The following is a 15,786-nucleotide window of genomic DNA, read 5'->3' as shown; positions in this document are numbered from 1 at the left end:
AATTCCGCATGGTATGGATTGTGCTGGTAATCCCCGAAAATAAATTTTCCTTTTAGTAGTATTATCCTGGTGGTGTCAAGTCAATGGGTAAACAGAGATTGCAGAGGCCGAAGTATTCGAGATGCAAATTGTGACAAACACAAATTGATTTTATGTGCTTTTTTAAAAAAGCCGCAAATCGACGTACTACAACAACTTCAATATGGGGCATACAAAGTTCAGCATCAAAACCATTGAATAAGAAACAACAAATCTAGGCCTACGTAAAGTGCAGGTACAGTATGGTGCCCATAATTGGTCGGCTGTTCTGTAAATTGATGGAAGTCAAGAACGCGAATAAGAAGATGTAGAGATCGAGAATTAGTCGCTCAAGCGAGCGTGCGTAGCCCATGTCATGTGCCTCAGCCTGTCAGCTAAACCACACTGAAACTGTATCCTTACCAGAAGATCATTTGCGCTACCGGATCTGTTGACTAGGTCAAGCCCGTTCACTAACACCAACAGCCCAGGTCTTGCACATTGCCTCATTCTCCAATTCACTCCTTCGAGCCCAGCCACTCGAACCAACTTCCCCAAGAGCAAGCTCTCTATTAGTAATAGAGAGCAGGGCCCCCGAAAAAAAAATTGACGACACAGTAATTTCAATAAATAAGCAGACATTATTTATGTTGTCACCCTAAACTAGGCTCGTGCATAATTTATGGTGGCTGCATATTACATACGGTAATTTATGCTACAGTTTCCTGAAGTTATCTGCAGCAGTCAACGAACCAGTCGTTTTGTTGCCGAATCGGCTGATCTTGTTGAAGGAATGATTTGCGCAGAGTTGTTAGGGCAGTACAGAACTGAATGAGGACAAAGGTAGAGAGGATTAGGCGGCCATAGTGAAGAGGAAGTCTTGAATGTAGAAGGAGAAGACGCTTGTGGTGGACTTGGTAAAAGAGGAAGAGCATGTGGTGGACTCGGTAAGAGAAGAAGTAAGATTAATGTTTAAGAAAGTAGCGGGCTACTAACAAGAAATTAGTATGCGGCATTCAGAAACATAGTCTAGAATTGCCGCTACCATTCATAGTACTAAAATGTTCCAGACATTTTAGTACATTATTTATTAGAGTCAAAAATACCGTGTCTCTTCATTATTAGTTTATAGAGAGCACGATGGAGAGGCGGTCCCTGTGACGGGCCCTAACCTCAACAGCCTCCCTGGATCGACATCAGGGAACGTCATTGGATAATATAATACACGTGTTTTGATTGGTCTACGAAAACCCTGTTAAAAATGTTCAGTCAATTTACAAAATGGCTACACGAATTCGTGTTTTATGCGTTTCTGAAGCTCCTAGAGGCCCTACAGCCAAACGGAGACCGGATTTGGACTCTACTCGCCAGGGCAGTTTTCTGGGGAGGTGGAGTCCAAATCGCCATTTGGCCACTTGTGCACCAGGTGGCATACTGAAAAATGACTCGAAAGTTCAAAACGAATTAGTTTTGACAGTGATAGGTTTTGAGAGTACACTTGTATTGAAGTTAATAGCAGTTACAACAAGTGGCCATCTTATCGGTCGTGTATGTTAACTTAGAGAAGCTCAATGCCATCAGAATCGGCCCACATGACGGACAGCCTTGAATTTAGTAGAGACGACAAACGCAGATGATGCTGGGACGGCATAAGGTCTTATTCTATGGTCCGGCGCGCGGTATAGGATCAATCAGCAGCTCGGGGGCTCATCGAGCTGATCTCGTAGTCTCACATCACAATTTACACTCTACTGTCACCGCACCAGCCACACGCACGTCAAGGACACGCACGTCAAGGCCACGACACCAACAAATTTCGGTGCTTCAACAGCCAGCTTTGGGTATTGCAACGCTTCATTCTCGCTCAGTCGGCGTCATTCAGGATACTTGTGGAGACCAGGCAGATTGGCTCGAGGCTCAGTTATTTAACGCCAGCTTTGAGGGTCATGTCTCGGTCGGCGCAGGTGGCCCGGATGGACCCTACTATCGCCGTGCATCTCATTACAATGGCTGCCCCAAAGCAGTTACCTTCGATTACAATTTCTCTATATGAAATAGTACAGTTATATTATACTAGATAGTCATCATCACATCGGAGATGCTTACTTCGACAGCCTCCCACATCGAGGAATGTGTATGATGCTCTATCTGTCGGATAGTTACCACAGGTGGCTGTTATAACAGTCCTGTACGTACATGAGCATTTACAAGAAGTAGATCTTGTTTTGATATTGATGATCTTTTTCCTTTGACTTTCATTGTCAGATTTGTCGCCTTGTGCTGTTTTGCTTTGGCAATAACTGTGCTGATTTCTTGTTTTCATTGTTATTTTGGCTACTCAGGAAAACCTTAGAGGATTAAACCTGTTCACCGTAGTGATTGTTGTTGCTATCGTTTTAGTTATACGAATTTGTAGCAGCTACTTCAGGGAAACCTTTAATTTTAAGGATCAAAACCTGTTCGCTGAATTGTTGCTGTTATCGTTTTAGCTTTACGAATTTGTAGAAGCTACCTCAGGAAAACCTTTAATTTTAAGGATCAAAACCTGTTCGCTCTGTTGTTGGCTACTCAGGAAACCTTCGAGGATACACCTGATCACCGTATTTATCTTTATATATTTTGTGTATGCGTTTTAGCTTTGTTCATTTCTTAAACTGCCATTGTTTTGCTCTTTAATATGTGGATATTTCTATACAATGTGTGGTTTGTTTTTTGTTTTTCCGCTGCTGAGGTCTTATAGAATTGCCTCCCAATTTCATGAAATGGTTGATATAGGTGCTGCAGTCATTTTCAATTTGTTCTGACTATTATTATTGAGAGCTTATAGTTTTCAAATATTTTTGAAGAAAGGCTACAGCTTTCAAAGCATAAAAACATCTAACAGTGTCATCGGTAGTGTACGCATCTTGTTTGCAGGCTCTCATCGTTGGGGCTATTTTTCTCCCTAGAGGCTCATGGAGTTGTTTCTCATTTCGAAGATTTTTATTTTGTTTATACTTCGCAAGTGCAAGCAATAGGTTTGTAAACTATCGATTCCATTGAAAATGAAACTAATGCAGTAAAACTATAGTTGCTTTCTGTAGACAGAGGCTTGTGTAGGCTTGTCTTAAAGTCATAAAGTATTGAAGATTTTTTCTTTATGCTGGAAATGTTTGAAACTTTTGCCGCAATAATTTTTTTTTTAAGTTTGGCGAATTGAATGAATTGTTTTGGCGTTGTTGCCTCCCAGTTTCATACATTTCTGGGCGTATTTCTTAACTTGGTTAAATACCAGACACATGTTTGTATGGACAATTGCCCATTTTTATTTTATCTCTTTCTTGTTTTTTTTAAGGTATATTTTTATTTTACAGGTCCAAAATGTAGTGGATTACCTGTTCTCAACAAGCCGTAGATCTGCATTTAGTAGACTGCTGCAGCTTTGCATTAAGCGAGGTTTTAGCTGTGCCATTCCTCCTTGTAGCTCGAGATGCACATATTTAAAATGGTATTTCATTAAGTACACATATACTAGTAGTAAATACACAGCTTGTAGCTGGAATAATTTTTGCACAGCTTTATAGCTCGCAAGTGGGGCATTTGGCCTCCCAGTATGGCGTGACACTACAGCAATGCTGCTGGTGCGTGAGGGCGGTATTTAGTTCTTCGCCTTAAATATGTACTACATGTACTTGTACATCATCAAATGCATGTACGTGTATGTGTACGTGTACGTGTACGTGTATGTGTACGTGTACGCGTACATGTACGTAGAGCACAAGGCACTGTGGCCTTCTAGTACGGCTTTTCAACCAGACAGCGCTATGGCTGGTCTGGCATCATGGCCTCACAACTCGGCAATGGCCGGTGTGACACGGAATGTATGTGTCTCGTGCGGCGCTACAGCTCCATGGCTGGCGCGGGGGTTTCATGACCTCCCAGCATGGCGAATAACTACGCATGCTGTGCTACAGCACAGTGGCTGGAGCCAAGTTGGCAACGTGGCCTCACGCGAGTTGGTGTCCGTCGGGCGATTTTCTCTCCGATCTCCTTCATGAGCCTTGGGGCTTGGAGGCGCATCGTCTTACCGCTTTCAGCTCGTCAGTACCCTGGCGAAGCGTTGGGCTGATAACCTGTTGAAGGAATGATTTGCGCAGAGTTGTTAGGGCAGTACAGAACTGAATGAGGACAAAGGTAGAGAGGATTAGGCGGCCATAGTGAAGAGGAAGTCTTGAATGTAGAAGGAGAAGACGCTTGTGGTGGACTTGGTAAAAGAGGAAGAGCATGTGGTGGACTCGGTAAGAGAAGAAGTAAGATTAATGTTTAAGAAAGTAGCGGGCTACTAACAAGAAATTAGTATGCGGCATTCAGAAACATAGTCTAGAATTGCCGCTACCATTCATAGTACTAAAATGTTCCAGACATTTTAGTACATTATTTATTAGAGTCAAAAATACCGTGTCTCTTCATTATTAGTTTATAGAGAGCACGATGGAGAGGCGGTCCCTGTGACGGGCCCTAACCTCAACAGATCTCAGCAGACTCAATTTCTTTTCTCTCACTTCCCACTTTAGAAATGATTCTCTTCCTGCGCGAAAATGCTGGTTACTGGGACGCACAAACACTTGACACAGCAACTCGAGCGTAGATACCTGTTATTGATTCAATAAACCTTGGTTATTGCAGCAGTAACTCAATTATTTATTGGTCTTCTAGCTAAAGCATCATAACGTATTGCCAACATACAAGCTAGCTTCGCGATAATTTATCGTGAAGATGCTACTACGATAAATAACAATATCATTTTCGGACCCCCTACTACTAAAAGGAAATATTTATATTTTGGGGATTACCAGCACAATCCATTCCATGCGGAAATTACCAGCACAATCCGTATGGCTCCATTAACTATTCAGCAACAAGATAACCTCCACAAGGAGGGATTGACTGACAACTCACGATGCCACTTACAACTCATTCTCCAATTCACTCCTTCGAGCTCAACCACTCGAACCAACTTCCCAAGAGCAAGCTCTCTTTTCCTCTCTCTAGACCAAGTCTCCATCTTCAACAATCATGTTCAGCAACAACAAGATCTACGCACTTTGCATCGCCGTCGTGGCTCTCTCAAGCCATGTGCAGGCCGAGAAGCAAGTGGCCGAGACGTTTGGACTACTCGGTGTTCCTGGTGTCGGTGTGGGTGTTCCCGGTGTTGCTAGCGTCGGAGTGGGTGGCCCCGGTTACGTTGGACCAGGTGTTGGTGTCGGCGTCCCGGGCGTTGCTAGCGTTGGTGTCGGTGTGGGTGTAAACGGCGTTGGTGTCGGTGTGCCTGGTGTCGGTGTAGGTGTAAACGGCGTTGGTGTTGGCGTGAATGGTGTCGGCGTTGGGGTGGGTGTTCCGGGTGTCGCTAGCGTGGGTGTGGGTGCTTCCCCTGTAGTCGGAGTGAACGGCGTCCACGTTGGTGCACCTGCTACCGTTATCCACGACGGTGTCGACGTCGGCGTTGGAGCTGGCGCGAGCAAGACTGTGACTGTGACGAGTGATGACGGTGCCAGCACGGCGAAGACGTCCACCGGTACGGGTGGTGCGTCGGCGACCGCCACTGCAAGCACTTCTGCGAGCGCAAACGCGAATGCTGGTGCTACGGCTGGAACCGGTGCCACATCTCAGAAATCGTACCGCAGGCTTCGCTCGCAGGAGTGAACGAGATGAGTTCACCACTAGAAGAAAGATAAGAGCTAGATAGTTCTTTTTTGTAGTAACGTTTGCAGGTTAATCCATTGTCTAATGAAAGTATTTGTCATAATGAATCTGGAACGTGGAAAATAGCGGTTGGATTGCCGCTATTTTCTGAGCTACTACTACATGTAGTACATGTAGTAACATCTATGCATTCTGCTACTCAGAGCGTGAGCGGCAAAACTCTACTTTGCAGATGCCACGAATACGGATACCTATTTACTGAAGTACTTGTATTGCGCGATAAATAAGTAGTTTATGATCCCGAAAGCGTACAGTACGTGGATGAGCACTACCATGTTTGCCCAAAAGAGTTGGGCGGAGAAAGCGCTTGTTTTAGGCACAGCTACAGTCGCAATTAACCAACCTGGCACCCGGTTAGTAAAACGTATTGCCAATAATTCGCGGACACTACAAGATACTGTACCTGCAGACACTGTAGCGATATGTACATGTACAGCGTCTCCAGGAAATGACGCCCCCCCCTTTTGTGATGGTTAATCGGTCATAGCGAAGGCTGTAGATCTTGAAATTTTGAAATATAGCATTGTTTGACGAAGCTATCTATCGCGGCGGTGATTGGACAGCTACCCTAATAGTATTACTTCTTTCGCTGATAAAACAGAATATTATTCTGACGAAAGAAGTAAAGCAGGGCTCGCACACACAAAAAGTTGGAACAAGCAACTCACGCGCACCTTGTTCACCTTCTTTCTAGCTTTTCTGATCGAACGTGGCACATTAGTGCTTACATAAAGTCATCGTAGTCATCGTACGTGTCTTCGAAGCCAGCGTACCCCATTCCTCCGGCACCACCGTTGCCGACGCTGCGCTCGACGTTAGCGTAGCCCTGTTTACCCGCCTGCTTCTTCTTCTTGCCCTTAGGCTTGGCAGCGGTGATTTTCTCGTTCTTGATAACGTTGACGATAGTTGTGATCTCCTTCATGTCATCGGCTGTCAAGTTCACCGATGCCTTCGTCAGGATCACCTTAATGCACTCAAGCGCGTACTTGGCGTTGGACGTGGCCAGCCGAGACGCCACCACGTCACCCAGGTGTTCGTGGTCGGCGAGTGACAGCAAGCGCATTGCTGAGATAGCATTATCGGCGTCGTCGGAAGCACCCGCCGCCGGCTTGGGCGGGGCACCGGCAAAGGCGTCAATGGCCATCTCAAAGTCTGCCTCCTCGATGGAGGCCTTCTCGCGGGATCGACGCTGGTCGTCGGTCTCATCAGCCTGGGCGGCAAGACGTGCCTTGGTAAGGGCGATTTCCATCTTCTGCTTCTCCTCAATCTCCTTTAGCTTCATCTTCTTCAGCTGCTTGGGCTTGAGCGGGCCCTTGGGAACGGCCGGCTCGGGCTTGGCAGACACAACCGGCTCCTCCTCTTCCTCCTCGTCGTCCCAGTTGGCAGCGACCTTTTGCGTCTCCGTCACCGATGGGACTTCGAATTCGTCGTCATCTGCAAAAACGGTGGACTGTGAGCGACTCAGATCGAGTTAAAGCACGGAGAGCGCTGCGTTGCGTGCGCGAGAAGCAGTGCTAGCAGAAGGTTATAGTATCTGCATATATAGTATTGAAGCACGCACCCCAGGAGTCCATCTTGGCTGGCTGCTGCAGTTGATGCGCTTGCGCTTTGGTTGGCGTTTCTGCTTCTCTGATTATTGGCCGCCAGACAAGATGCTCATTTTGCGATCCTAAAATAGTCCTGATGACCGAACTTAAGGTTGGGCACACAGCCCTCCTTATGTCGATAGGTATCTTAGGATATATGTGGCTGATCTATCACCGCAAGTCAAAAATTGCAAATTAGTGCGTCATGGTATCGACCACCGCCATGTTGTGCAAGGCACCGCGCCGCGTCGGTCTCCTCAAGGCGCAGCAGCGCCGCCGATTCTCCCAACAGCAGCAAAAGCAAAAGTCTGAAGAGGGTGCCACGTCGTCGGGCAGCATCTTCTCTGGCAGCTGGAAGATCCCGGCCACCATGGGCTTTGCTCTCATCGGATTTCTGCAGTGGCAACACCTGAACCACCCGACGGACGAGGAGCGGAAGACGCACCCGGCGGAAGCTCTACGTCGTCTGCCTGGCACCCACACGGCGTTTGAGGACACGATGGCCACAGAACGCCAGCTGCAGTCGCTCAAGCTTTTTCCGTACCGAGCTGCCAGCCGCCTTTGGGGTGAAGTGCACGACAAGGAGCTGTATGGATCAAAGTGCCACATTTGAAGTATCTACAGCTCATTTCTCATTCATTTCCTCTGCTGTTTGTGATCGAATGACAGGCCGTCGTGGATGCGTGAACCCGTTTACAAGGCGTGGACCGCCGTCTTTAATTGCAAACTGGACGAAATGAAGTATCCGCTGCAAGACTACGCCAACCTCGGTGAATTCTTTTCGCGCCCATTTGAAACAGGGCGTTCGTCCGTTTGACTCGGCCCCTGGTCATCTCGCCAGTCCGGTGGACGGAACAGTGACCTCCATCGGTGTAGTGAACGACTCGACCAATGTTCTAACACTGAAGCAAATCAAGGGCGCGCGCTATCGACTCGATGAGTTCCTCGGCGATCTCCCTTCGTTCTTCACCAGCAAGACTTCTGCTTCGAAGGGCAAGAAAATGTTCCATTGCGTCTTGTACCTGGCGCCTGGCGACTACCATCGCATCCACGCACCGGTGGATTGGCAGGTGGAAGAGCGTCGCCACTTCCCCGGGAACCTCTTTCCTGTCAACAAGACCGCTGCCCGACTGATCCCGAGTCTATTCGTGGAGAACGAACGCGTTGCACTGTTGGGTGAATGGGAGCATGGTTTCTTCTCGCTTACTGCTGTAGGCGCCACCAACGTGGGCTCCATTGTCATCACGAAGGAACCGGAATTCCGTACCAACACAGCATTGCAGGATCCGCTGATGGGCCACTGCATAACGAAGAACTATGGTGGTAAGGTAGACACAGCGCGTGGGGAGGAGATGGCACAGTTTAAGGTATGATGGTTTTCTAGTTGCAATGGCTGCGATATACTCACTAGTTCTTCATGTATAGTTGGGCTCCACAGTTGTGCTGGTTTTTGAGGCTCCTGAGTCGTTCCAGTTTACGATTAAACCGGGTGACAAGGTGAGTTACGGTAGCTGCTCAGGGTCCTGAGCGCTGATATTTGACAGTAATGTGTATGTGATTAAATAGTTGATTCTGGGGAAATGCATCGGCAAAGCTGAGTAGATAGGTCTTGGTATTAGCTTAACATCTCACCAAAACAAGCAGAATAGCTAGTCCGGATTGAACAATGTGCATGTTTTAGAATGTGCTAAAAAAAATGCAATCACAACTTATCACAACTTAGCGCTTAGCTGCAAAATGATCCGAGGAAGCTGTCATCGCGTCCTGTGGCAGCTTGGCCACAGAATCGATCCCGAAAAACAATTACCACGACCTCCCCAGCCGCGGCAGCGAGGCCATAGGCGTGACCCTGGGAAACACCCACCGCGACGTCGGTGCCACGGGGCGTTTCTTTCGCCGTCTTCCTTCGCCAGAATTTCGTTCGCATCATCCGGTTGGTCTTGTTTGAGATGACGGTAAGACTTGCAGCGAGGCCAACGTTGTGAGCCGCGGTAGCAGCCTCCGTCACCACGGTGCAACCAGGCGTGGTTTTCACCGCTCTTCGTCACAACATCATCCTCGGGCACAGCCATCCCCAATGGTGCAGGAGGCTTTTCGTCATTCAAAAGGCGACACAAACGGTGTTCTCCTACTTCCCAAGTAGCACGGTACATGTACACCATCGTCGTGTAAGCCAAGGTCGATGAGCTCACAACACCATAACTTGACGGTACCTTTCGTATCATCAGCGCTCAAACCGTTCGTGAAAGGCATGATGTAGACAGCTCCTATCGCCATGACCAGAAGTATCAGAAGCGATGACCCCTTCATCTCCACGTCGACGCATCTTCTACTTGCTGTCTCTCAGGTGAATAGTAAAATGAGAAGGATCGAGGCAACACACCGCTGTAGGTGCTGATCGTCTTTCCTGGCAAGTTCGGGTTTCTCGCAAAGTAACTGCACTCGCTAAAACGTGTATTACTGCAGAAACAAACGACATTACACGTATACACTACTCAGGCTAGCTTCTGTCCTATTCACTCCTCCGAGCGAAGCTTGCGGTACGATTTCTGAGATGTGGCACCGGTTTCGGCTTTCGCACCAGCATTCGCGTTCGCGTTCGCAGAAGCGCTTGCAGTGGCGGTCGCCGACGCACCACCCGTACCGGTGGACGTCTTCGCCGTGCTGGCACCGTCATCACTCGTCACAGTCACAGTCTTGCTCGCGCCAGTTCCAACGCCGACGTCGACACCGTCGTGGACAACGGTAGCAGGTGCACCAACATGGACACCGTTCACTCCGACTACAGGGGAAGCACCCACACCCACGCTAGCGACACCCGGAACGCCCACCCCAACTCCGACACCATTCACGCCAACACCAACGCCGTTTACACCTACGCCAACACCAACGCCGTTTACACCCACACCGACACCAGGCACACCGACACCAACGCCGTTTAGACCCACACCGACACCAACGCTAGCAACGCCCGGGACGCCGACACCAACACCTGGTCCAACGTAACCGGGGCCACCCACTCCGACACTAGCGACACCGGGAACACCGACACCGACACCAGGTACACCGAGTAGTCCAAACGTCTCGGCCACTTGCTTCTCGGCCTGCACATGGCTCGAGAGAGCCACGACGGCGATGCAAAGTGCGAAGATCTTGTTGTTGCTGAACATGATTGCTGAGGATGGAGACTTGGTCCGGAGAGAGGAAAAGAGAGCTTGCTCTTGGGAAGTTGGTTCGAGTGGTTGAGCTCGAAGGAGTGAATTGGAGAATGAGTTGTAAGTGGCATCGTGAGTTGTCAGTCAATCCCTCCTTGTGGAGGTTATCTTGTTGCTGAATAGTTAATGGAGCCATACGGATTGTGCTGGTAATTTCCGCATGGAATGGATTGTGCTGGTAATCCCCAAAATATAAATATTTCCTTTTAGTAGTATTATCCTAGGTAAACAGAGATTGCAGGGGCCGATGTATCAGGGGTCACATTCGAGATGCAAATTGTGACAAACACAAATTGTTTTTAGGGATTTTTTTATAAAAAAAATTAAGAAGACGCAAATCGTGGAGAGCAGACGTACTCCATGTCAACATTTGAATTGGAGAATGAGGGAATGTGCAAGACTTGGGCTGTTGGTGAATTGGAGAATGAGGCAATGTGCAAGACTTGGGCTGTTGGTGTTAGTGAACGGGCTTGACCTAGTCAACAGATCCGGTAGCGCAAATGATCTTCTGGTAAGGATACAGTTTCAGTGTGGTTTTGCTGACAGGCTGAGGCTTATGACATGGGCTACGCACGCTCGCTTGAGCGACTAATTCTCGATCTCTACATCTTCTTATTCGCGCTCTTGACTTCCATCAATTTACAGAAGAAACAACAAATCTAGGCCTCGCATTTCACGTAAAGTGCAGGTACAGTATGGTGCCCGTAACACGCCGAGTACCAATTGCTGCCCGTAATTGGTAGCGCCCCAATTACGGGCACCATACTGTACCTGCACTTTACGTGAAATGCGAGGCCTAGATTTGTTGTTTCTTCTGTAAATTGATGGAAGTCAAGAGCGCGAATAAGAAGATGTAGAGATCGAGAATTAGTCGCTCAAGCGAGCGTGCGTAGCCCATGTCATAAGCCTCAGCCTGTCAGCAAAACCACACTGAAACTGTATCCTTACCAGAAGATCATTTGCGCTACCGGATCTGTTGACTAGGTCAAGCCCGTTCACTAACACCAACAGCCCAAGTCTTGCACATTGCCTCATTCTCCAATTCACCAACAGCCCAAGTCTTGCACATTCCCTCATTCTCCAATTCAAATGTTGACATGGAGTACGTCTGCTCTCCACGATTTGCGTCTTCTTAATTTTTTTTATAAAAAAATCCCTAAAAACAATTTGTGTTTGTCACAATTTGCATCTCGAATGTGACCCCTGATACATCGGCCCCTGCAATCTCTGTTTACCTATTGAGTTGACACCACCAGGATAATACTACTAAAAGGAAATATTTATATTTTGGGATTACCAGCACAATCCATTCCATGCGGAAATTACCAGCACAATCCGTATGGCTCCATTAACTATTCAGCAACAAGATAACCTCCACAAGGAGGGATTGACTGACAACTCACGATGCCACTTACAACTCATTCTCCAATTCACTCCTTCGAGCTCAACCACTCGAACCAACTTCCCAAGAGCAAGCTCTCTTTTCCTCTCTCCGGACCAAGTCTCCATCCTCAGCAATCATGTTCAGCAACAACAAGATCTTCGCACTTTGCATCGCCGTCGTGGCTCTCTCGAGCCATGTGCAGGCCGAGAAGCAAGTGGCCGAGACGTTTGGACTACTCGGTGTACCTGGTGTCGGTGTCGGTGTTCCCGGTGTCGCTAGTGTCGGAGTGGGTGGCCCCGGTTACGTTGGACCAGGTGTTGGTGTCGGCGTCCCGGGCGTTGCTAGCGTTGGTGTCGGTGTGGGTGTAAACGGCGTTGGTGTCGGTGTGCCTGGTGTCGGTGTAGGTGTAAACGGCGTTGGTGTTGGCGTGAATGGTGTCGGATTTGGGGTGGGTGTTCCGGGTGTCGCTAGCGTGGGTGTGGGTGCTTCCCCTGTAGTCGGAGTGAACGGTGTCCATGTTGGTGCACCTGCTACCGTTGTCCACGACGGTGTCGACGTCGGCGTTGGAACTGGCGCGAGCAAGACTGTGACTGTGACGAGTGATGACGGTGCCAGCACGGTGAAGACGTCCACCGGTACGGGTGGTGCGTCGGCGACCGCCACTGCAAGCGCTTCTGCGAACGCGAACGCGAATGCTGGTGCGAAAGCCGGAACCGGTGCCACATCTCAGAAATCGTACCGCAAGCTTCGCTCGGAGGAGTGAATAGGACAGAAGCTAGCCTGAGTAGTGTATACGTGTAATGTCGTTTGTTTCTGCAGTAATACACGTTTTAGCGAGTGCAGTTACTTTGCCAGACCCGAACTTGCCAGGAAAGACGATCAGCACCTAGCGGTGCATGTTGCCTCGATCCTTCTCATTTTACTATTCACCTGAGAGACAGCAAGTCGTAGAACAGTCGACGTGGAGATGAAGGGGTCATCGCTTCTGATACTTCTGGTCATGGCGATAGGAGCTGTCTACATCATGCCTTTCACGGACGGATTGAGCGCTGATGATACGAAAGGTACCGTCAAGTTATGGTGTTGTGAGCTCATCGACCTTGGCTTACACGACGATGGTGTACATGTACCGTGCTACTTGGGAAGTAGGAGAACACCGTTCGCGTCGCCTTTTGAATGACGAAAAGCCTGCTCCTACCGCGGCTCACAACTTTGGCCTCGCTGCAAGTCACCAACCGGATAATGCGAACGAAAATTTTGAGATGGAAGAAAGATGACTGCTACCCCGGATCATTTCTTTGGCCAAGCTGCCAGGCCTAGGGAGGTCAGACTGATTGATTGCTTAAGTCTTGTATGATACAAGTGCCTTGTTGTAACCTTTTTTTGGTGAGCTACGACGTCAAGCACTCCGAGAAGTGTCGAGTGTATGAGCGAATTTGATCCATGCAGTGACAAAGATTAGCAGGTAAAAATAACCCGTTCTGTGCTTTATGATACCATTCGCGCTGTTATTAACAAAAAACTATTTGTGATCGAATGACAGGCCGTCGTGGATGCGTGAGCCCGTTTACAAGGCGTGGACCGCCGTCTATAATTGCAAACTGGACGAAATGAAGTATCCGCTGCAAGACTACGCCAACCTCGGTGAATTCTTTTCGCGCCCATTGAAACAGAGCGTTCGTCCGTTTGACACGGCCCCTGGTCATCTCGCCAGTCCGGTGGACGGAACAGTGACCTCCATCGGTGTAGTGAACGACTCGGCCAATGTTCTAACACTGGAGCAAATCAAGCGCGCACGCTATCGACTCGATGAGTTCCTCGGCGATCTCCCTTCGTTCTTCACCAACAAGACTTCTGCTTCGAAGGGCAAGAAAATGTTCCATTGCGTCTTGTACCTGGCGCCTGGCGACTACCATCGCATTCACGCACCGGTGGATTGGCAGGTGGAAGAGCGTCGCCACTTCCCCGGGAACCTCTTTCCTGTCAACAAGACCGCTGCCCGACTGATCCCGAGTCTATTCGTGGAGAACGAACGCGTTGCACTGTTGGGTGAATGGGAGCATGGTTTCTTCTCGCTTACTGCTGTAGGCGCCACCAACGTGGGTTCCATTGTCATCACGAAGGAACCGGAATTCCGTACCAACACAGCATTGCAGGATCCGCTGATGGGCCACTGCATAACGAAGAACTATGGTGGTAAGGTAGACACAGCGCGTGGGGAGGAGATGGCACAGTTTAAGGTATGATGGTTTTCTAGTTGCAATGGCTGCGATATACTCACTAGTTCTTCATGTATAGTTGGGCTCCACAGTTGTGCTGGTTTTTGAGGCTCCTGAGTCGTTCCAGTTTACGATTAAACCGGGCGACAAGGTGAGTTACGGTAGCTGCTCAGGGTCTTGAGCGCTGATATTTGGGTAGATTCCCAAATGGTACGTATGCGGAACTGATCGGACTAAAGATCAGGATTTGAGACCTGAATTATACTGAAACCAAAGAAAAACACTTTTAAAGAGGAGAAGATGAAGCATTTTTCGAGGTCTTCTGGCTGCTACACGGACATATCTACAACGAAGCACTAGTGAGTGTACTACCGTCCGCTGCGGGTGTCCAGCTCCTCCAGTGGAGGATCCACGTCGCTGTCAACGTCAGAGGGAATGTCCACAACCTGTGGTAGCTGAATGACCTCGCGAGGAACACGGCGGGCTCGCCCACGAGGAACATCAGCAACGCGGCGTACGTACTCAGCTGATATAGCCTTGATCACCGTCACAAATGTCGCCATTGAAGGATGCGGGGTTGGGAAACGTGTATTAAGCTCCCTGTTAAACCTCTCCAGGGGATTATTCGTTCGTGCGACCAACTCGGTGTTCATGCCGAATACGTTACAGACATCGATGGTATACTGGTCCAGCCAAGTGCAATTGAAATACCCCCAAAAATCGGCCCATTTTTCAGTAGAGTAGGTCACGCCAGCTTGAGCACAGCGCAACTTGATCTCACGCTTTACCCACTTAATACCTCGCTCGATGTGAGCAGGATCAATCACCGTCAGGGTGTCTAGGACACCACGTGTCATTGCAATCAGACACTCTTCCTCCGGAATAGCATAGCACTTCATAGCCCGTCGGAGTGCTTGTTTCAGATGAAACAAGCACCCCAACACAATTGCGTTCGGAAACTGTGTTTGTAGTGCGTCCAACAGTGGCGCTTCGAAGTCACAAACAATTTCGGCCGGTTTGAATTGCTGGTCCGTTGATTGTACGATAAAATGAATCATATCCCAGTAGGCGTCGCCAGTACGCGAGGTGCTCAGAATGTAGAACACCGGCACGAACACTCCAGAGGCTCGGTCGTGGACCATGAACACAACGCACTGTGCGTAACCCTGCGGGACACACCGAAAAGTGCCATCCACAAACAGCGTGGTACCATGATAGCGTAGTAGCGCGACCAGAGATGGATGCCACCCAAGCAAGCGGGAAGGCTTGTTCAAATCGTTGCGGTTAATGGTGACGTAGTGAAACTGGAAAAAGGAAAGCTCCTCGTCTAGTGCCAATGAAAGCGGAGGAATTTCAATAGAGCCGTGAACATTGCTAGAGTAATGCGCGCTTCTTGCTCGGTGTACTCGTCGGACAACTTGTTGCTCTGACAACCCACGAACAACGTTGGGATTGTCAGCTGAGTAGAACTGGCGTCGCAATTCTTCCCACACTTGGCGCACAGGCCAAGCGACGTGCTCAATTGCAAGTAGGTCGGCTTGAGCTTTCATCTGGTCCTCAACGTTGATGACGACGTTGGCAATGGCTTCGATGCGACATGTGTGCAGCTTTACAGCAGCATA

General features: G+C 48.8%; 6 protein-coding genes across 6 annotated transcripts; 4 read left to right on the top strand and 2 right to left on the bottom strand.

The window, feature by feature from the left end:
• Positions 1–5,073: 5,073 nt before the first annotated feature.
• On the top strand, positions 5,074–5,700 carry PITG_19552 (carbohydrate-binding protein, putative; the record flags this gene model as incomplete). The annotated part of the gene is made up of 1 exon (XM_002996904.1): positions 5,074–5,700. The coding sequence occupies one exon, from the start codon at positions 5,074–5,076 to the stop codon at positions 5,698–5,700; it is 627 nt and encodes a 208-aa protein (XP_002996950.1).
• Positions 5,701–6,028: 328 nt separating this feature from the next.
• On the bottom strand, positions 6,029–7,379 carry PITG_19551 (uncharacterized protein; the record flags this gene model as incomplete). Its single annotated transcript, XM_002996903.1, has 4 exons — positions 6,029–6,082; positions 6,429–6,450; positions 6,489–7,194; positions 7,322–7,379. The coding sequence occupies 4 exons, from the start codon at positions 7,332–7,334 to the stop codon at positions 6,029–6,031; spliced, it is 795 nt and encodes a 264-aa protein (XP_002996949.1).
• A 175-nt stretch (positions 7,380–7,554) lies between these two features.
• Positions 7,555–8,996, top strand: PITG_19550 (phosphatidylserine decarboxylase, putative; the record flags this gene model as incomplete). The annotated part of the gene is made up of 4 exons (XM_002996902.1): positions 7,555–7,934; positions 8,016–8,157; positions 8,255–8,713; positions 8,772–8,996. The coding sequence occupies 4 exons, from the start codon at positions 7,570–7,572 to the stop codon at positions 8,871–8,873; spliced, it is 1,068 nt and encodes a 355-aa protein (XP_002996948.1).
• Positions 8,997–9,862: 866 nt separating this feature from the next.
• PITG_19549 (carbohydrate-binding protein, putative) lies at positions 9,863–10,516 on the bottom strand (the record flags this gene model as incomplete). The annotated part of the gene is made up of 1 exon (XM_002996901.1): positions 9,863–10,516. The coding sequence occupies one exon, from the start codon at positions 10,514–10,516 to the stop codon at positions 9,863–9,865; it is 654 nt and encodes a 217-aa protein (XP_002996947.1).
• Positions 10,517–12,081: 1,565 nt separating this feature from the next.
• PITG_19548 (carbohydrate-binding protein, putative) lies at positions 12,082–12,708 on the top strand (the record flags this gene model as incomplete). The annotated part of the gene is made up of 1 exon (XM_002996900.1): positions 12,082–12,708. The coding sequence occupies one exon, from the start codon at positions 12,082–12,084 to the stop codon at positions 12,706–12,708; it is 627 nt and encodes a 208-aa protein (XP_002996946.1).
• Positions 12,709–13,498: 790 nt separating this feature from the next.
• PITG_19547 (phosphatidylserine decarboxylase, putative) lies at positions 13,499–14,619 on the top strand (the record flags this gene model as incomplete). Its single annotated transcript, XM_002996899.1, has 3 exons — positions 13,499–14,185; positions 14,244–14,338; positions 14,457–14,619. The coding sequence occupies 3 exons, from the start codon at positions 13,499–13,501 to the stop codon at positions 14,617–14,619; spliced, it is 945 nt and encodes a 314-aa protein (XP_002996945.1).
• Between the last annotated feature and the right edge of the window lie 1,167 nt (positions 14,620–15,786).

Source organism: Phytophthora infestans, genomic scaffold, assembly GCF_000142945.1.
Source record: "Phytophthora infestans T30-4 supercont1.98 genomic scaffold, whole genome shotgun sequence".
Lineage (NCBI taxonomy): Eukaryota > Oomycota > Peronosporomycetes > Peronosporales > Peronosporaceae > Phytophthora > Phytophthora infestans.
Note: the sequence above shows the minus strand (reverse complement) of the source record. Positions and strands in the feature narration are given on the sequence as shown.